Raw genomic sequence first — 21,517 nt, forward strand, 5'->3', positions numbered from 1 at the left:
TTATTCAATGTATGGTGGAATTTTAAAACCAAGCCACTTAGCTCCTCTGTTTTTACCAACTAGTTTATTCCATCCTGTCTCCAAAAAAACCATCATAATGTACCTAGTTCTCACTCCAACTCCCTTTTATTACCAAAACAAGCCTGTGAGGCAGGTTCGGCTTAGGCAGGCTGACCCTAAGTGAAGCTCAAGGCTCAGTACAGATTTGATTCTAGGTTTCCTCAGAGTTAATCTGACATTCTAGCCCTTAATGCTGGGAGGCATCATCACCTTGGCATCCTAAAACTGCATCAGTGTCTTACTTCAGATGTTAAGCACAGAATACAATATCTGGCTCAAGTACCAGATATCAAGTTTTCTAGCAGACATGTAACTTGGCCCGTTTCTGATTTTCCACGTACATCTTTAAAGCAAGCCGTATCTGGATTAAAAAGGCCTCCTCTGTTGCAATTTGACAATGAAAGCAACCCTGGCTGGTGACAGTATTTTGTTGCCCTCAAAGATAAGAGTGTGGGTTTGTAAATGATCAAAACAGAAAATTAAATCCATTATCTTCTTAAAATTAAACACGGGTTATTCTCTGGCACAGTGGCCTTCAAACTCTTGCACGCCCAGCTCTTATGTTCAGCATGCACTTTTAATATTTTTCTCAAATATGATTTTACTACAACTGATCTGACCTTTTCTCTTTAGCTTGTGAGACCCACCCCACGGGCACAATCCGATGCACACTTACCTGGGAGGAAATTCCATTGTACTTAATGGGACTTAATTCTGAGTAAACATGCATGGGATTGCCAGGTAGCCACTCAAGTTATGGGTCAAAAAGGCCACAAACCAGCTGAAGGCCAACAGATTTGGGGATCTTTTCAGTGCTACGACAATTGCAGTCTTGTCATACCTAGTGACTTCAATTTAAGCCAAAGCTCTAGAAAAGGACCTACTTCTTTGCAATAGTGATAACCCCAAGGTTTAACAGAACAAGATTTTCTCAAGGTGTTACAAGCTCAATATAATCCTCAGCCGCAAAAGGCTTCGGAGGCTCAGCTCTTAATGCGAAGCTTCCACTACTGTGTTTAAAAGCAGTTCAGTGAGCTTCCCCTAATCAAAGCTGGATGATAACTAGATGAAAATGTCATTGTCACCAATCATTGGTATGCATTTTTTAAATTTTCTGCTGCTAGCTGAAATCAGCACTTATCACTGACGTGAATCCAATTCGGCTGACATGGATGTTTCTAAATTAAAGATGACAGAGGCACAATTTCTTAAATACAACCAGAAATTGAACTTAATGAGATTTCAAATTCTAGCAAAGCCAAGAGAATCCAGGACTCCATTGCATATGGTACCTAGAATGTTGGCAACTGCAGCTGACACAGTTCTAGGGGAGCTGCCATTAATTCAAGGTGACACACCAATTATTTAGAATATCTAAACTGCAGAAGTCTGTCTATAGGCAGCACAAGCCCATATTAGATACCATCTGTACAAGGTCACCAACAGGAGAGAAAATTGTCACAATGCTGCCAGGTGTACACTCCGTTTACAAGACCACCCCCTCCTCAATCCATGCCTTTTAAGGGTTTCTCCTCCTTCAAAAATAATTTTGCCAACTTTGCAGTTTCACGTTTTGCACTTAATTACATGACAGCACAGAAAGCGGGATTTTGTTCTGCTGCCCTGATGCTCAACACATCCACTTGGGGGGAAAGCACTGCTTTGTTGCACGAAGTCCAATATACGTTTTGAATAAAATGCATTCTTAACGGTAAAACGAAAACAAGGATTTGTAGCCCCTTTACATGCGCGGCCAGCCGCTCCTTCGGAAACCTAAAAAGGAGCCGGCAGATCCGGAGGCTGCGGCATCCCCTGGCCAAGGGCCTCGCCGGAAAACAGGCTTCTCCTCCCCGCTCGGCTCCCTCCCGGCCCCCGACAGCAGCCCTTCCTTCCCCGCGGCGGCCCGGGAGGGCGCTACCTTCGGCCGCAGCGGGACGTAGTCGGCGCACAGCTCTTCCCACAGCTCGCGCAGCTCGGGCGCCTCGCTCGGAGCCCCGGCCGCCCCCTCGGGGCTTCTCCGCGCCGGCACCGGCAGCCGGCTCCCGCGGGGGCTGCGCACGGGCTTGCAGCCGAAGGCCTTTAGCAGGCTCAGCGCCGCCGCCAGGCCGCCGCCCGCGGGCCCCGACGCCAGCGACTCTAGCGAGGACGAGCCGGCTTCCTCGGCGCGCCTCCGCCTCCGCACCGGCCCGTCCGCCTCCGCCTCCGCCGCCTCGTCGTCCAGGCTCTCTCCGTCGCCGGGGCGCTGGGGCTGCCCGGCGCTCTTCGCCGCCGCCCTCCGCGGCACCCGGCACACGGCCTCGTAGTCGGCGTCGGCCACGCGCAGCGCCGCGCAGCCCCGGCACCGTCGCGGGGCTCCGGGCGGCTGCTCGTCGGCGCGCGCCTCGCCTTCCGTCCAGCACTCGAGGCCCGAGAAAGCGAAGTCCTCCTGGAGCAGCGCCAGGTAGCGGGCGTCCCAAGCGCCCCCGCCGCCCGGCTGGCCCTCCGGCTGGCCCTCCGGCGGGGCCTCGGGGGCGCCGTTGGTCCTCCGGTAGAGGGCGGCCAGGCACAGCTTGAGGCGCTCCTTCTCCAGCAGCAGCCGCTGCAGGCGCTCCACCGACAGCGCCTCGACGCGCGCGATGACCGTGTCGAAGCGGTAGACGCGCTCGAGCAGGAAGGCGCACTTGCCGCAGGCGAACTCGGCGCGCCCGTCGCGGGACACCTCGCGCCCCGTCGCGTGAGCAAGGAGCACCTGCAGGCTGGGCCGGGAGGGCGGCGGCGCGGGAGACGGCGGCGCCCCCGACGCCCCGTGGAAGAGCCAGCGCCGGTGGGTGCCGCACAGCGCCCGGCCGCACACGCGGCACCACTCCGAGCGCATCCCCAGCGCGGCCCCGAGCAGCCGCCCGCCGCCCGCCAAGAGATGCTCCGGCCGCGCCCGCGCCCGGTCCCCCGGCAAGATGGCGGCCGCAGCCGGCCCGCGGAGGCTTCTGGGAGTCGTAGTCCCCCGCCCCGCCCGGCAGCCCCCGGAGCTCTCCAGCATCCCGTTCTCAGAGCAGCAGCCTCCCGGCTCTCCCGGCCCGAGGGGAAGGGGCCCCAGCACCCGGCCATGCAGGCAAAGCCCTCCAAGGAAGGATGGAGCGAGCTTTTTCCTCCCACTCTGGAGGGCAGGATTGAACCAATGGGCTCAGGTCAGTATTAGAAAGAACTTTCTGACGGGAAGAGCTGTTCCGCCGTGGAACGGTCTCCCTCTAGAAACTGTGGACTGGCCTTTCTTGGAGGTTTTTAAGCAGAGCTTGGATGGCCATCTATCCCGGATGCTTCAGTTGAGATTCCCACATTGCGGGGGTTGGACTAGATGACCGCTGAGGGTCCCTTCCAGCTCTACAGCTCTATAATTACGCCATCTAAAATGAACTTTCATGCGATCAGGATTTAAATACATAGAACACAGTGACTTACTAAAAACCAGAAAAATAAAGTTTTAGGCAAACCTTAAACGTACAGTCACATCAGATATGCAAATTCAGATGTTTTGAGCTTGCATTATGTATGTGAAAGGGAAGAATTATGTATCTGTGAGTAATACAATTGACAGAGCAGTTTGCAGATAAAGCTAAGCCAAACCATGGCATAGTGTGAACTCACAGTCCTCACAGACTGGCATCACTGAACTCCTCCCCGAGCTCTCCTGCTGCCATGCTTAAACCATTACTCAGTTTAGGGTGCTGTCTGAACCTGATCTCCTGGTTTTTGGGGGCAAACCACATGCCCAGGTTTGGATGGCACACTTAGCCAAACCACAGTGCAGCAGCAGGAGGACCAATAATATTAATTCATTATTTCTATGCAGCCCATCTGACCAGGTTGCCCCAGCCACTCTGGGCAGCTCCCATCAAAAAATTGTAAAAGCACAATACCACATCACACACTAAAAACTTCCCTTCAGATATCTTTTAAAAATCACATAGCCACTTATCTGTTTGACATCTGCTGGCAGGGCATTCCACAGGGCGGGTGCCACCACCGAAAAGGCCCTCTGCCTGGTTCCCAAGGGAGGAGTACAGCTGCCAGGAACGTACCTGCTTGTGTTTTCCCCACTAAACAATAGTTTGGCTCAGCATTACATGTGAACTAAGCCATTGGCAATGTATGTTTGATTCCGCTAAACCATAGGAACACAAATCCCACATTAAATTGGTGCCTATGGAAAGAGGGTCATGGCCTTTCCAATAAATGAGCCACCTTTAATACACAGGATAAAAAGCCATTAAGCTTTAGGAACAAAGAAAGGAGGAGTACACTGGCTCTAACGCATATATAAATAACAAAGGAGAAGTAAGACAATTATTCTGTCATGAAATTATTACTGGAATGCTGCATTTAATTCTGTGACTCACAGATTTTTTTTGAAAGTTATTTGAAGACCAAAACATTTTTTATACTTTTAAAAGAGACTTAGACTGGAACCTAAGACAAATAATTGGCTTTCTTCCACCACAAGGAAACACAGTTTCCTTCCACATTAGCTATTTTCTCTGGAATCGCCTTCCTTTGAATACTCACCTTGATGGAGAATCCAGAGGACATTGTCAGATAACTGCAGTTGACTGTTGTTGTTGTTGTTTTGTTAAAAAGTTAAAGGACCCCTGACAGTTAGGTCCAGTCACAGATGACCCTGGGGTTGCGGAGTTCATCTCACTTTACAGGCTGAGGGAGCCGAAGTTTGTCCACAGACAGGTATCCAGGTCATGTGGCCAGCTTGACCAAGCCGCTTCTGGTGCAACGGAATACCGAAACCAGAGCAGAACATGGAAACGCCATTTACCTTCCCACCGGAGCGGTACTGATTTATCTGCTTGCACTTTTTGGCATGCTTTCGAACTGCTAGGTTGGGAGGAGCTGGGAGCTTACCCCATCGCTGGGAATCGAACTGCCAACCTTCTGATCGGCAAGCCCAAGAGGCTAAGTGGTTTAGACCACAGCGCCACCCGCGTCCCTGTTTTATTTTGTAGGGACTACAAATTGCTCAAATGCAGTATTTTGTATGTAGAGAAATGCAGTTGTTTCCCCACTCCCCCATTATTTCCTCCTGTGATTTCAGTGCAGGATGAGCAGCTACTAGCTATTGCCTGATATTATAAGTAATTAGTAACATAACTCCCTGGTCTTCCCATGTCACTGGACCATTTTATTAAGTATATTTGCAGCTCCATGCTTCAGGGGGCGATATTGTCTCAGTCCTGCTAACAGTCATCCAGGAATACACACATGTACAAAGAGAGGGAGAGAGAGAGGAATGCCACATAACAGCAAAGGCACCTTCTCACTCCTGGCAGCTTTGGGGCTTTTTATCTCTTTCTTTGTCTACTGGTGGGCTTAGGTGGAACCATGCTGCTCCTCTGCCTGCATTCGCTGAAGCAGAAGCTTGCCTCTTTCAATTGACACTGCACATTAATGCCTCTGTAACAAGGGCTGTCGGCTCATCTGCTATGTGAGGACAGAATGGTCTTTCTATTTGGACTGCGGGGGCGGGGGGGGAGGTACTCAAAGTGTAATGTGTAGGTGAAAAGGTCCATGGTATTTGTGAGGCTTGTTTCATTTTCAAAGCATGTCTGCTTTACTCTGTATTAGCAAAAATAATAATATTTGGAAGGTATCTGGGATCTTTGGGGGGATTCTGTTACGGGTCCAATGATGCTTGAGGATTAGATTGGGACTGAAGGGGTTCTTGTTCGTGCAAGGAGGCCACGTTTCCAATATCTGCACAGGTGGGAAGAGAAGTGGCAAAGGGAGGCAGCTTCCTGAAAACAATGATTCATGGCCTCTGAAGACCAGCGTAAACACTTCCCAGGCAGAGGGAAACATCTTGTGTGGCTAGAGAAGGGACCACAAGGAACCCAACAGCAGGCCGTTTGGGCAGGCAGGATGCAAAAGAACCATTAGAAAAACAGTGCTTGCACTGGAGAAACTTCAGCTGCATTGTTACCTGCACTTTCATTTCCTCATGCTCCTGCAAACGTTGCAACAGGTTCTGCTTCTCTGTGGAGAGCTGCTCAAGGAGCTGCTCCTTGTCCCTCAGATTCCAAGCCAGCTCCTCAATCTTCCTGCAGAGGAAAAACATTCTGGTCACCATGGCTGGAAGCAAGGAACACTACGAGATACAGAGATCCAGGGCAGGATGGCCATTTGGCACGACTGTGGGCAGTTAGACCAGGTCAGGACATCACGGAGGCAAATACAATGAGCTACGGATGGCTTTGTCAGCCTGTCACTCAGAGGAGCACCTCCTCCACCAACAAAGCACAAAACCAAACAAGCCAGGAGACTTCCAGCAGCAAGGCCTCAAGTTCACCCCTGCCCCCAAAAGAGAGATACAAAGTTTGCGCAGACCTCTTCAACTTGTCATGAATTCTGCTCAATATTGATCCTGAGCAGATTCCAGCATACAGTTAGAATAAAAAATTAAACACATTGCAGGATTCCCCAAAAATAGACCAGAGGCAATTTTATTTCATCCAGCAGAGCTTTACTGCTACTGAAGGCAAATGAGCATAATGGTCAAATCTATACATTTAGGATTGGCAGCAAACTTAACTTAAAGTTACAAATAATAAGACTAAACCTTAACACTAAGCATACTGTGTACAGAACACCACACCAGAAAGAAAGAAAGAAAGAAAGAAAGAAAGAAAGAAAGAAAGAAAGAAAAGAGAGCAAATCCAGGCTCCTTCTGGCCTATTATTATAGTCAGCATGACCTTGAGAGAAAGAGAGAACAGGACCACTTTTAAGCCAGCTGTACTCAGCTTCTCTGAAGTGATAACTAAATATAATGAACCTTCTGCTTGTTTCTTTCATACAGAGAAGCTTCCAGAACCCTCTTGAATTAATTAAAATAGGAAAGAGCTCTACCTTCTGCACTAAGAAATGCAAACTGACACAACTTTGGGGAAAATAAAAAAAACCTATCCCCCAAATTTCTCAGAAGATTTAACATTACGGGTGGCAGACACAAACCGAATCAGTGGAACTAAATCCATAGAAACATACTTATTTTTCTCAGCCAACATAGCACTGTAGGTTTCCAAAACAGCCTGGCTTTTCCTGGTCTCATCCTGCAGCTTGGTGAACTTCATCAGCTCCTTGGTGAGTTTCAGACAGCGATCCTTTTCAACCTCTGCCATAGTTGTCATCCTCTCTGCTTTGCTCTTTGCCGACTGGGCTTCCTAAAGGAAGAATCAGAGATGAAATCAGCCAAAGGAATCCTGAAAGAGTAGGTGCCTCCAGTTTGGATGTCTCCTGTTGTGTCCAAACCAAAGAGACCTCAGTCTTTCTCTTCAGAAGAAATCAGGAGGAGGCCAGCAGAAGACTGTGATGGATATTTACATGAGCCCTGTAAAAGTTTTCCCAAGTGTCACCTGAAAACTGCTCTAGAGGAGGCACCTGGTATTTTCATCCTACTTGGCAGGCCACAAATGTCTTGGGAAGGCTCACAGGCAGGATGGATGGCTCTGAGAGGGGCTTGGACTGCTTGTAACACCTCATTGAAGTCATTCTCTCACTTGACATTGAGAATGAACGCATTGGTGAAATCTACAGTCAACATTCAATATGGAATATCAGTACAGTTAGTCTGTCAAAACCACATCATAGAATGAGACCCCTTCACCCCACCTAAATCAACTTGGATATACATCACTGCCTCTGTTTTGCACCTACAGATTCTAACTCTGATAGAGAGTCTGCATCCATCACAAATGGTGACCAGGAGCAGTCAGAGTTCACATGTACACCATTCTCTAGCCGTAAGTACATTGAAGTAATGGTTTTCATTAAGCTCCTAGGCTGCAAGCATATTTACTCCAGAAAACAAATATTCCTCATCATTTAACTGAATTAGGGTTAGATAGCAAGTTCCATGACAATGCAGGACCACTCCTAAGGTTACATAGCTATTCCGTTTGAGAGGGGATCCTGATGAGATCAGGCGCTTCCAGCATATGGAGGATTCTACACACATCTCTTGATGCATTCAATGCACCTTTTTGATCCACTTGGGACAGGCAGCCAGAGATGGCACTCACACATGCAGCCCCTCATGTGCTATTTAAACATGGAGGGGGCATATAAACTGCCTTTGATGGGAGCACTTCTTGGAGCAAGGGTGAACAGAATCCACAAGTGAGAGCCACGGAACTCCCAAATCTCACACCTGAATAAACACAACACTAGAACTGAACTTCCTCATTTCCCAACTGTCTTTTTCCAGGATAGTTACCCTCAGTGAGGCTTTGTAAAATGCTGTCCAAGAGCTTAGCTTGCTAATTATCTTTAAACAGACTTGAGTGGCTAATCTAAACAGAGCTCATTATAAGATTTAAGTTTTTGGATTTTTTTATTGAATTATTATGCAAATACAAATGAAACAAAGAATACAAACATTTCTACTGAATACACAAAGAAAGAAAAAAGGGGGAAAGAAAAGAAAAGAAAAACAAAACAAACGCAAACGCAAACAAAACGTAAAAAACATAAGTATAATATAGCATAACTGTAACAGTCATTCCAGAATGTCATTTCTTTACCTGAATACTGACCCTTCTGGGGTGAATCTATTTCTATTATACTTTTTGTGTTTGCAGGATCTCATGATTGTGCCCTACTAAAATGGTCAGCAAAACACACACACATAAATCCCTGTAAGGGAATTTTCTCACCTCCTGCAGAAGGTGGATTTTCTTCTCCAGGATCTCATAGGCATGTTCATTCTGTTGCTGGTGAGAGATCTTAGCCTCATTCTGACTACCCAGGTTCCCAGCTGCTGCCCTGAAATTCATAGCACTAGTTGGCAAGATAGAAAAAAACACCCCTGGTACATGGCAGAAGGAATACTAACAAGAAAAGGAGGAGCCATGGCTCTGTGGAGACTGACTGCTTTGCCTGCAGAAAGACCAAGGTTCAGATCCTCACGGGCACCTTTTGTGAAATGGGTGCCATGCAGCAGGGCTGGAAATGGCCTCTGCCTGAGAACCTAGAGAGCAACCAGCAGGCAGAGCAGAGAAAACACAAGGCTTGATGGACAAGCCCAGCTCAAAGCGAGAGATCAAAGTGACGAGGGACAAATGTTTTTGCACATACTGAAAACTCCTTAGGCCAGGGTTGAGGAACCTGTGAATTTGGGGTTATAGCCCAATCCTAACCACAGATACACAGTAGAAAATTACATTTATTTTACTGAGTTTTACTTCTATGCAAACCTAACACAAGCTTACTCAGAGTAGGATCCATCCACCAAGATCAATGCAGCAACGTCACCAAAAGTTGTAGCAGCATAGTTTGGAACACAAGCGTTCCTCGTACATTAATGCTTGGAAGAAATCAAACATGAGTCCACTTTAAAGTATGACTAAATCTGGATCCAACCCAAAGTTTTTCTGCAGCTTGGTAAAAGAAAATGTGCTTTTGAACAGAAAGTGCATTTATCTTAGACCTATTTAGTCAAACTCCAGGGCACCAATGCCAACTCAAACAGAGCAGAGCAACCCCCAGAAAGCTCCCTCTGCTCCCCAGCCCTGCGAAAAGAGAAGCAATGGAGTCCCAGAGCCTGCTTGTTTCACTCAGTGACACAATCAAAGGCTTTCATCCTAGTGACTGCAAACTGTCCCCAGAGACTGGACGAGAGAACTTAAGAAATGAATATACATGTCTCATTGTACCTTACAAGATTTGTATTTTCCCTATGGATCCCCCTCTAGGAATAAAACACAATGTAAGTTGTTGACTATGCTTGTCTGTTGTGTATGTCAACGATAGTAAGAAATGCATTTAAAATGAAAATTGTCGGGGGCCACTAGGGGCGCATCGGAAGATGGCTGACAATAACATCTCTCCGACCCACACGAGGTAATTAAGAGGCTGTGATGGGAGTAAACAGCCTCCCGCCCCCCCCAAGCGTGTGGGGGGGACTGCCCTTGCCTGCTGTGCCCTATACCACCCCTGAATTTGAGGAGGTGGGGGCACTAGGCAGAAAGCCCTTGTGCGGACTTCGGCGCTCCTGGACGCTGTCTCTGATTCGCGCCTCTAGCTGCAGCAACTTAGAATCATAGAATCATAGAATCATAGAATCATAGAGTTGGAAGAGACCACAAGGGCCATCGAGTCCAACCCCCTGCCAAGCAGGAAACACCATCAGAGCACTCCTGACATATGGTTGTCAAGCCTCTGCTTAAAGACCTCCAAAGAAGGAGACTCCACCACACTCCTTGGCAGCAAATTCCACTGTCGAACAGCTCTTACCGTCAGGAAGTTCTTCCTAATGTTTAGGTGGAATCTTCTTTCTTGTAGTTTGGATCCATTGCTCCGTGTCCGCTTCTCTGGAGCAGCAGAAAACAACCTTTCTCCCTCCTCTATGTGACATCCTTTTATATATTTGAACATATTTGAACATGGCTATCATATCACCCCTTAACCTCCTCTTCTCCAGGCTAAACATGCCCAGCTCCCTTAGCCGTTCCTCATAAGGCATCGTTTCCAGGCCTTTGACCATTTTGGTTGCCCTCCTCTGGACACGAGATCAGGTTAGTCTGACATGACTTATTTTTCAGAAATCCATGCTGACTATTGGTGATCACAGCATTCCTTTCTAGGTGCTCACAGACTGTTTGCTTAATGATCTGCTCCAGAATCTTCCCTGGTATTGATGTCAGACTGACTGGGCGGTAATTATTTACGTCCTCTCTTTTCCCCTTTTTGAAAATAGGGACAACATTTGCCCTCCTCCAGTCTGCCGGGACTTCGCCTGTTCTCCAGGAATTCTCAAAGATGACTGCCAGTGGTTCTGAGATCACATCTGCCAGTTCTTTTAATACTCTTGGATGCAGTTGATCTGGCCCTGGAGACTTGAATACATCTAAACTAGCCAAGTATTCTTGTACTGTCTCCTTAGTTATTCTGGGCTGTGTTTCCTCTGCTGAATCATTTGCTCCAAATTCCTCAGGTCGGGCATTGTTTTCTTTATCGGAGAAGACTGAGGCAAAGAAGGCATTGAGGATTTCAGCCCTTTCTGTGTCCCCTGTTTGCATTTCACCATCTTCTCCTCTGAGTGACCCCACTGTTTCTTTGTTCTTCCTTTTGCTACGAACATACCCATAAAAGCCTTTTTTGTTGCTTTTAACCTCTCTAGCAAGCCTGAGTTCATTCTGTGCTTTAGCTTTTCTGACTTTGTGTCTACACATGCTGGCTATTTGTTTGAATTCCTCTTTGGTGGTTTCCCTGCTTTTCCATTTTTTGTACACATCCTTTTTTAATCTTAACTCAGTTAAAAGTTCTTTAGATAGCCACCCTGGCCTCTTTAGGCACCTTCCATGTTTCCATCTCATTGGTATTGCCTGAAGTTGTGCTTTTACTATCTCCCTCTTAACAAACTCCCAGCCATCATGAACTCTCTTTCCTTTTAGTATTACTGTCCATGGGATCTCACCCAGCACTTCCCTAAGTTTTATGAAGTCGGCTTTCTTAAAGTCAAGAAATTGAGTCCTAGTATGCTTGGCTGCTCCTTTCCGCTGTATAGTAAACTTCAGAAGAGCATGATCACTCGCGCCTAATGATCCTTCCACTTCTACCCCACTAACCAAAAGAAACAATTAGGAGGAAGCTAATGCACATATTTCAAGGAAGAATGGGGAGTAAAGACTGCTAACCGAAGAGATCTCTGAGAAACAAGACGGGTCGAGGAACAGGAATAAATCATGAGAAGACACACCAAGGCTCGGTATGTTCGGCAACGAGACTGGATGGGGGGGGGACTTTCCTTTCTTTTCTCTATGTGATTAACCAAGAATTCCCCCCCCCTCACAAGTCACAAGTTAGAAATGCCGTTTAAATGACTTAAGCTGAGGATTTAAGACTGTGTGGAGATAATTTTCTAACCAAAGCATGTTTTAAGGAGATCGTGGAAAGTATAAGAGCTTTGGAATGACGCAGCAAAAAATAGCGTCGCCATTTTGGCAAGTTCTGTCGAAAGACTTATGTCTGGGAGGAGGAATAGATCTGTTTTCATATTGTGGGTGAGCCTCCTCAGAGGGACTAAAGAAGGCGACAGATTTGTGAGACTGATGATGGAAAGAGTGCTCTTATTTATGAAAGTGATGATATATGGAAACCATCTTGACATGATGATTGGACGAACGGAAAATTCACACAGGATTATAACTGGTGTTTACCTGCTTAAGGAGCTTATCAGAAGAGATCATAAAGAAAAAAAGAAAAATATACGAACAAGATGAGATGTGAGAACAGCAAGATAGGACTGGATAGAATTATGAACATTATTTGGACAGATTTGTGGATATTAACGCAGCAGCAAGAAGATGATTGGAATCCCCTTCGGAACTTGAAATATGGGTCCCCCCAACAAAAAAATTAAAATTCGGCTTTGTAATTCGGAATTTATGTGATTTGATTTGATTTGATTTGATTGGTCGGTTAATAAAAATTATTTTTTTAAAAAATGAAAATTGTCCCCAGAGCTTATGTCTTATTGACCTCTTTAAAAACAAAGGGTGGAATTCAATGTTGCACTAAGGCTGCTTACCAGGAGGGGGAAATATTTACCCTCTTCTCCCCGCAGAGCTGATTTGGGGGGAGGGGGCCAGGGGGAGCAGAGCAGGGAAGCCCTGCCATGCTAACACAACTATTTAGTTGAACCCAGTCCAAAGAAACCTCCCAGTTGCCTTGGGATTCAATAGAAATGACAACATTCTGAATACCTGAGGCATCTGACTCTGACTGTTTAGCTCTACATGAGCAATAACAGGCATCTTGGGACTCAGCTACATTAGTAAAGAAACAGCCATTTGAATGTGCTATAAACATGCAACACCAGATGGCACCAGAGAGCAGGAAATTTTAAAACACAATTTTCCATAGAGATTTTTTTCTTTTGTTGAAACGATCTGATTTCTGACTTTTTAATAGCATTTTCACCCCCATGTTTAGATCCACCCTTAGTGACAAAGCAAGAAACTTGGTTTGCATGCTAAATTAAAGAAAATCCAGATCTGGGAACTCAAATGTGAACACAGGATTGTGACCTTGGTGTAGTGCAGGAGATAAACAGAAGGGCCCAGCAAACTCTCTTTGTGTGCATGCACAAATACACACACACACAAACACACACATGTGTGCATTCCTAAGGGCGGGATGTGTGTGAACCGGGCTCTGCAGACCCATCTGTACCACCTCTTACCGGGCTTGGTCCAAGCTTTGTTGCTTCTCCTGGAGCTCTTGCTTCAGGCTTTCCACTTCCACCTTCAGCTCGATGTTCTGAAAGGTACAAACAGGCATGAAGGATCATAATCTGCTCAGCTGTGGATCTCTCCTGCTGCACCAGTATTCCAGTCTTGAAGCAGGTCTGTCTCCTTTTGACTTCAAATACTGAGGTACCTGGTAGCAGCACACAAAGAGCTTCCCTTTTTTGAAGACATGGTGAAATAAATATAAACATAGAGAAATCTCCACAAACTATTGCAGTTGCAATACTCTGGTGCTCTATCAGGAGCCTAACTGGGTGGGCATGCTGTTGTAGTTGTTGTTGTTGTTGTTGTTGTTGTTGTTGTTGTTGTTGTTGTTGATACACCAAAAAAGGATAAAACAAAACAAAAATGCAAATAAAAACAGTGATAAAGACAATATTAATTACAAATCAATAAAGCAAAAAGTGGTCCTTGAACTACAGACCTGACCTCCCGTCTATTCCTTATTTCAATTATATATTATTTGTTGCCAATACACACTTTTATCATAGATTAACTAATTATTGGTTTATCTTAGGTCTCATATCTTTCTTAAAGCTACTACCGAAGTTATTCAAATGCTGCGACAGAGTTTAAACTGCTATAGTTGCTTTGAAGACTTCCCATTTTGAGACAAATTCCTGTTTTGGGTTGTTCTTTATTTTTTCTGATAGACTGTCTAACTCTGCATATTCTGTTAGCTTTTGGATCCATTCATGAATAGAGGGGATTTCATCACTCTTCCATTTTGTAGCGATAAGAACTCTTGCTGCCACTGTGGCATATAAAAAAATACCTTTCATTTTTTGTGGAATATCCAAATCTGTAATCCCCAGAAGATAAGCTTCTGGTTTTCTCATAAAGGAAATCTTTATCATTTTTTGTAGTTCTAAGTGGGTACTCTCCCAAAATGCCTGGATTTTCTTACACAGCCACCACATGTGATAGAAAGTGTCTCCACACCTCCAGCAGTTGCTTGGGACACTTTTGTACATCTTCAACAGTTTCCAAGGTGTTAGATACCATAGGTGTTGCATTTTTAGAAAATTCTCTCTTAAGACATAACAATTTGTAAATTTCCAATTTCCAATGATTTCCCCCACAAATTTTCCCACTGTGGCATGGTTATTGAATATCCAAAGTCTTGTGTCCACTTAACCATGGCCACTGTGACCTTCTCCTCCGCCTTGACTTGGGCATTTTGAAGCCATTCAGCTCTTTTGTGCAGCAGCTCCTCCCCACTTTAAGATTAGCCAACATGCAGCTTTGGTCAGGGCATTGCATGTGGAGAGGTCTGAAGACAAGCAGCAGCAGCAGCAGCAGCTCCAGACTGATCAAATTGCTGTCACAACAAACTATTTTTTATCTTTAATATTCTACCTCTTCAGGCAGCTCCATCAGCTTCTGGTGAAGTTGAACTTGAGGAGAACAAGCAACTATGAGATGGTGTCAAAAGGAGTGGGGAGAGAAAGAAAAAAGCAAGCAGGAAGAGACAGTGCAGTGGTTTCTAAAACCCATCCTTAGGTTATCTATCTTAACCCACTTTTTGAAGCTTTTAGAAATCATCTTAGTAAAGTCGAAACTTGCACAATTGCTTTGCTGTCTATTTGTATTGTTATGGGTTTGTGGGGGGAACAGGGTTAAGAAGAACTCATATGCAGCAGTGGCTGGCGGAGGCTGCGCCCAGAGACCAGGGACCATGGCTGGAGGCTGCTTTAGACCCAAGCTGGATGAAGCTATGAGAGGGGCAACACTGAAGGCTCTAAGTTGTGTCAATTAAACCATACTTCTTAAAGACACTCATATTTGCTGTGCCTTGAAACACAACCCTGACCGGAATCCCTAGACTCTTGCACCGCTTGTGGAGCCTGGAGTGGCATGTGCCAGTCTGGTTGCACTTTCCGCTCTCAAAATGGGAAGGAAAGAATTCCATCAAAAATTGCCCCAAACTGTTTTAAAGAAGAGAAGCTGCATGATCTAACTATCTGGCTTGGGGGGCGGGGCGGAATCTAGATTCCCATTTGAATTAAAAGGACTACCCCTTTTATTTTTATTTTTACTGTAAACAGAATCAACAACATGCCTCCGCCTCTGGTCCAGTAAAGAAAGCTTTGGCTAAGCAGGAGTGGATTATTGTGCTCCATTAAGTCCCAGTACTCAAAATAAATTCCTGAGTTTCCAAGTAAAAACAACAAAGAGTCTATATAGCTATATAGCATGTTAAAGACTAACAAATTTATGATGGCAGAAATGTTCATGGACTTGAGCCCACTCTTAGTTTGCAAGAATATAAAGGAGATTATAAAGTACAGATAGACATTAGAAACAGAGTTACTGGAACCCAATACTAAGAATCTGTCAAGAATGTATAACTTGCTGTTGAAATGGAATACACAGGATGAGACGGTTAAATCAGCTATGATTAAATGGGCACAAGACATTGGTCATAACATTATGTTTGCTGACTGGGAACAGTTGTGGACCACCGGTATAAAGTTCACGGCATGTAATGCCTTAAGAGAGAACATTATGAAAATGATATATAGGTGGTACATGACCCCAGTCAAGCTGGCAAAAATTTACCACATGCCCAATAACAAATGTTAGAAATGTAAGGAAACTGAAGGTACCTTTTACCACCTTTGGTGGACGTGCCCTAGGATTAAGGTCTTCTGGGAAATGATTTATAATGAAATGAAAAAGGTGCTTAAATGCACATTCGTGAAGAAACCAGAAGCTTTTCTCCTGGGCATGGTAGGCCAATTGGTGTCAAGGAAAGACAGGACGTTCTTTATGTATGCTACAACAGCAGCAAGAGTACTTTTAGCAAAGTATTGGAAGTCACAAGAACTACCCACACTGGAAGAATGGCAGACCAAGGTGATCGACTACATGGGACTGGCGGAGATGACTGGCAGAATCCGTGACCAAGGGAAAGAGACGGTGGAAGAAGACTGGAAGAAATTTAAAGTTTATCTTAAGAATTGTTGTAAAATTAATGAATGTTAAAATGTCTTGGGTAATGCAAAATAGAATTGCAGTGACAAACAATTGGATACGAAAAAGAAAAAAGAGTTAAAGAAAGTGTTTATGAGAAATTGAAATTAGGGGTTGCTGGAAGGATTTAAAACAGGGATGCAGAAAGGGGAGGTATGGGGAAGTCGGTGAAAGAAGGTTTTAGGAAAGAAAGGTTAAGAAATTATACGTGTTTATATGTTTGTTTGTTTGTTAATGTATTGTGTTGTTTTGTCTTTTAATATGTGTTGAAAAACCAATAAAAAATTTATATATATATAAAAAAAAACAGATAGACACACACACACGGCCGGATTTAGATTTGATGAGGCCCTCAGCTACTGAAGGTAATGGGGCCCTTTATATGTCCAGCTGTCCTTTGTCAACAACAAATTGTCGCTGTTTTTTGTGTTGAATATATGCTATATGGTAATTTATGGACCTAATAGGTATCTAAAGCCATTTGCACATAACATATAGGAGCCTACACAACACAAAACACTGTTGCTGTATGTAGGTTTTATTTTATTTGTTTTTTATCTTATATTTTGGAAATGTACATCCAGGGTTTTTTTCCCTTTAAATTTTTTGGTGGCCCCCAAGAGAGTGGGGCCCTAAGCTAGAGCTTGTTTAGTTTATACATAAATCCGGCACTGCACACACACACACACACACACACACACACACACACACACACAGTGCATACCAACAAGGTCGTGGAGCGCAGCCTATTGCCAAGACAGGAAAGTCACCCCTCAAAACATCCCTGAGAGTTGGCCATGCAGCCTCTGCTTACAAAATCCCTAACCAAGAAAAAATCCACCAAGAACCAGCACCCAAGAAGAGGAGATTGGCAGCTGGCCAGTAGTGAGATTTTCTGAATCCAGGGAGGGGTTCTAGAGGTTGCCCCCTGGATACATCCTGACAAAGAGCACATGACTGCTTCATCCCATGCTCAACCCAACATGGGTCCCTGCCACCTCTCCATTCATCATGTCACTGTGGTCACATAAAATTGCTCTTTGTGCAAATAGGCATGAAGACAGACGGCTCCACTGGGGGTTCCAGCTGTCAAGCAGGTAAAGCACCAGCACAACTGCCCACAAATCCCCACGCAGCTGCGCCATGAAACTCCGCGTCACTTGCCACTTTTGTATTCCCCTTGTGCCAATTTAAGCCAAGGAGCAGAAGTTGTATTATTCAGTAGCCTGTGAATAGCATGGCCAGAAGCCAGCAGACCCATGTGATGCTTGCCTCTCCTGGAACAGAATGTCCCGACTTCAGTTGCCTGCTTTAGAGAACACAGATCATCTGCTTCGGACAGAGAATCTGAGCTGCCCATCCACAATTGGATCCCTCGCCCACATGCTCAACAGCCATCTTCTGACTTGTCTGGTGCCCTCAGGTTCAACCCACGCTTTTCCTGGTACTATTGTTTCCTGCCTGCTCATGAAGCACTTGATGACCCACAGCCCAACCAATAATAATACAGTGGTACCTCAGGTTAAGTACTTAATTTGTTCTGGAGGTCCGTTCTTAACCTGAAACTGTTCTTAACCTGAAGCACCACTTTAGCTAATGGGGCCTCCTGCTGCCGCCACGCTGCTGGAGCCTGATTTCTGTTCTTATCCTGAAGCAAAGTTCTTAACCTGAAGCACTATTTCTGGGTGAGTGGAGTGTATAACCTGAAGCGTATGTAACTTGAAGCGTATGTAACCTGAGGTACCACTGTACGGCCACTTTTGCTCATTTATTGCATTGTTCTTTGTACTTCTTTTGTGCCAATTTATTTTTACTGGCTGCATTTCTCTTTCTCTGTGGATTTTCATGTGAACCAGTGATGTGCAATTGTTACTATTACCACAGGAATAGTTCCAATCAATTTGGTGCGCTTTACCCCCACCTTCCTTGACTTTTAACTTCAAAGAGCTGGAATCTATAGGAATGAAGTTTTATCCTCCATTTTACTTTCCTGATGGTCAGATTTTGCATGTTTTGTGGACACTGCTTCTTGTTGTGTTCACCTGCACTTGTGCCTTCCTCCCAAACCTTCGCATTTCATTTTTTTGGTGGAGGAATTAAATTTGCGGCTGTGGTAGGAACATGATTGTGGTGGTATATTAATCCCAACACATGCCAAGGAGCCTTTTGCCCCAATAAATCTTGGTGGGGCTTCTCACCCCACCCCAACCACTGGGGATCTAATCAAGTCTTTCTTTTCCATCAACTTAAATTGAGATAAAGAGCCTGGTTCCCCCAAAATGGCAAGGCGGAGTAAAAGGGTCCTTGGTAGACAGAATATTTCTCCCACAGGTCATTTCTGGGGAATTAGCCAGTCATTGGGAAGATCACACTCTTTATTAACTTGCATGATTAGTCTGTGCAGACGTGGAAGAGCACATGCAGGTAAATGATTTTTTTTTAAAAAAGTGACCTTTCAGGCACCACCCACTTGATTTTGTGTGCATTTCTTAAGACCCTGACACTTTTCATTGCATATTGCAGTGGCATGCAACAGTGTTACAAACAGGGGAGACTCAGGGTGCATCCACACAAATCTTTTGTCCTGGGCTTTCTAGACAAAGGCCCACACTTTCTCAGTCCATTTCCAAGTGCTTTTTTTGTCCTCCACTGTTTTCCCCAGGAAAACCTGCTCTTTACTGCTGAATCAGAGCAAACAACCATGGGAGTTTTCCCATGGGTTGCCATTTGCTCTGATTCAGTAATAAAGAGTGGTTTTTGTGGGGAAAGCACTGGCGGAGGGGGGGGGGAGGTGCTTGGACACAGAGCTTTACAGCCTGGACCTGTTCCTAGAAACATAGCACAAAAGGAAGGCCAGGCATGTTCCACTGCATGTGTCCTATGAGCAGCAGTTGCGTTGGCAAAAAATGCCAGTCCAGCAATGCACCACAAATAAAGGGGACTTCTGTGTGGATGGCACCTGGGCTAGGAAGCTGATGGCTCAAATGTCACCTTTCCAGCCATTACTAGTTTCCCTGTGTGGTTTGCTCTACTCTCCTAGAGCCACAGCCTCCATTTTTCCAGTCAGAGAGAAAGTTGGGAGTGCTTTTCAAGCAACTGTGATTTACTTTCTCCAGCAATGTTCCCTGGCTGGCATAACAGCTGCCTGGGGCTTGGCATCAGCTCTTGAAAGCCAGGAGATCTAAACCGAGCAGAATGCTGCGTCCAATATTTGTCCAATATTTAGGGCATCTCTCTAGTTTGCTAGATGTGCCACTCCTTACTGACTGAACTGTTTCCCAGTCTGTGATGTGAGTTTGTGACGGGTCTGGTACAGCAAGGGAGCAGTTGGCAAATGTTTGACAAACCAAAAGTGGCACTTTAGGTTCTCCCCTCTCTTTTCCTGCTGCAAAGCCACCCTGTCTGATAAGGCCCTGCCAGTTCTGCTGCCTCACTTGTTCTCCCTCCCACAGCAAGAATCAGAACAAACCTCGCAATCATTTTACCCAGTAACCAGGCTATTTATAACTTCCCTCTCTGAGAAGAAGCTATTGGCTGGCAGTTCTGTGATATGTCAGCTGCCTGCACTTGCTTTTCACAATTTGGAGGGCACCTGTCAACACCAGGGTGACATTTCTCTTGCAGTGCACTGACTGTAAACCTCTTAGCCCCAAGTTCTTAGTACGAATGTGTTTGTACAAAGTCAGAAGATGGGTCCATCAAGCCTAGTATTTTCTGCTCTGGTTGGTGGTAGCTCACGAGCACCTCGGGTCTCTTCCAGACTCTCCCCCTGAGATTGTTCTAACCAGAGATGATGGAGGCCTGATGGACCCGAGGACATTGCAAGCAGAACAGGCCTTCTGCTCTGGCCAGCCCCTCCCCTCCTTTCATACAGGGCTATGGATACACAGCCAGGTGGCGGACAGATGTTTATACCACCCATCCCCACAATGCACATCTATGTGACCCTGTGGGTAAAGCACATTTGTGGCATATTCTGCTACTTATGGGAGGCAGCATGTGTGCACCCACATTTGTGCTCATGGGAGCTGAAAGATGCTGCTCAACTCAGCACAAATTATTTACTGACCACTTTTACCTCTCTATTTTGTTCCTGATCAGGAGGGATGGACTTTAGCAACCTTTCAGAGCCAAAAAAATGGCACTCATAACTCCTCACCATATCCACATTCATGTCCTTTTATTTCATGACTGCTGGTTTTCTCAGGAGTCCTTGATGAGAGACTTTGTCAAAAGCCCTATTCAAGTCCAGATATATAATCTGGACATCTCCTTATCTCTAAGAGTCTCCAAACACTTTAAAAGGATAGTGAGGCAGAGCTCCTTCTCCTGCAGAGTCCGGGCTGATTCTTCCTGGGCAGGGTGGGCAGCCTGAGCTCTGCTAGTCTTGCTGGTCCTGGCAATGAACAAAAGCCGCAAGTAAACACACTCCTGGGAACCCGAGGAGTACAAGAAGCCATGGCACAGGTCCCACAGCCCTCCACTCGCATGCACTGATGGTCAAATTGGGTTCTGTATTGTATGTGGTACTATCCTTGAGGTGGCCTTCAATCCTGGGCAGTGGCATGAGCCTCGCCCACCTCCATAACCCAGGCCGTCGATTGCGCAAATGCTCCAGCTGAGGAGGGGAGCAGCTCTGCTGTGGGCTGGCTCTTCCTCACCTGTTGGGATTCTTCTTGGTTTGCTCACTGGAACTCCCTCCCACTGGAGATGAGACTACTGAACGTGTTCACTGTTTTTAGATGTCAGGCAAAGATGCATTTCTTCCATCAGGCCATGGAGGTGGTTGGTTTAAAAACTGGCTTCTTTTGAAGCTGGACTGCTGTTATGTTAATCATTTTTATGTAATATTGCTGTATTGTATTTTAATTCATTGTGTGCCACCCTGGGAACCTTCTGGTTAAGATAATGATACTATTTTTTATTTTTAGCTATGTAGAAGTCATTCTGAAGCATGAAATTGCAGTGACCTGGGGAAGAAGAGGAATGCTAATTGTGTGCTTGGGAACCAAAGGAATTCACATGACTATCTAAAGGGAGAGCCCTCAGGGGCAGCCCGTCCAGTCCCATTTTGCTGCTTGAGGCGAAACAGGGAGGTGCTGCCCTTGGCCATGAGATCTCACCGGAAGAAGCCACTGCAGGACCCTGGCTGGGGCCCCTGCGGGGACATCACCCTGCGGATTCTGACACCTG

General features: G+C 45.7%; 1 protein-coding gene across 6 annotated transcripts in view; it reads right to left on the bottom strand.

Annotated features, from left to right (window-relative positions):
- Positions 1-21,517, bottom strand: part of PDE4DIP (phosphodiesterase 4D interacting protein) — a 91,440-nt gene that overhangs the window by 54,591 nt on the left and 15,332 nt on the right. For 5 of the 6 annotated variants that reach the window (XM_083621354.1, XM_083621357.1, XM_083621355.1 and 2 more), the window contains 4 exons: positions 13,282-13,358; positions 8,753-8,861; positions 7,086-7,261; positions 6,023-6,140 (listed from right to left, as the gene is read on the bottom strand). In XM_083621354.1, coding sequence (XP_083477480.1) covers positions 6,023-6,140; positions 7,086-7,261; positions 8,753-8,861; positions 13,282-13,358 — 480 coding nt within the window. Of the gene's footprint in view, positions 1-1,978; positions 2,923-6,022; positions 6,141-7,085; positions 7,262-8,752; positions 8,862-13,281; positions 13,359-21,517 lie in introns of those variants that run through there. The other variant, XM_083621353.1, reaches the window with a different exon arrangement.

Source organism: Podarcis filfolensis (genome assembly GCF_964270895.1).
Source record: "Podarcis filfolensis genome assembly, chromosome: 6".
Classification (NCBI taxonomy): Eukaryota; Metazoa; Chordata; class Lepidosauria; order Squamata; family Lacertidae; genus Podarcis; species Podarcis filfolensis.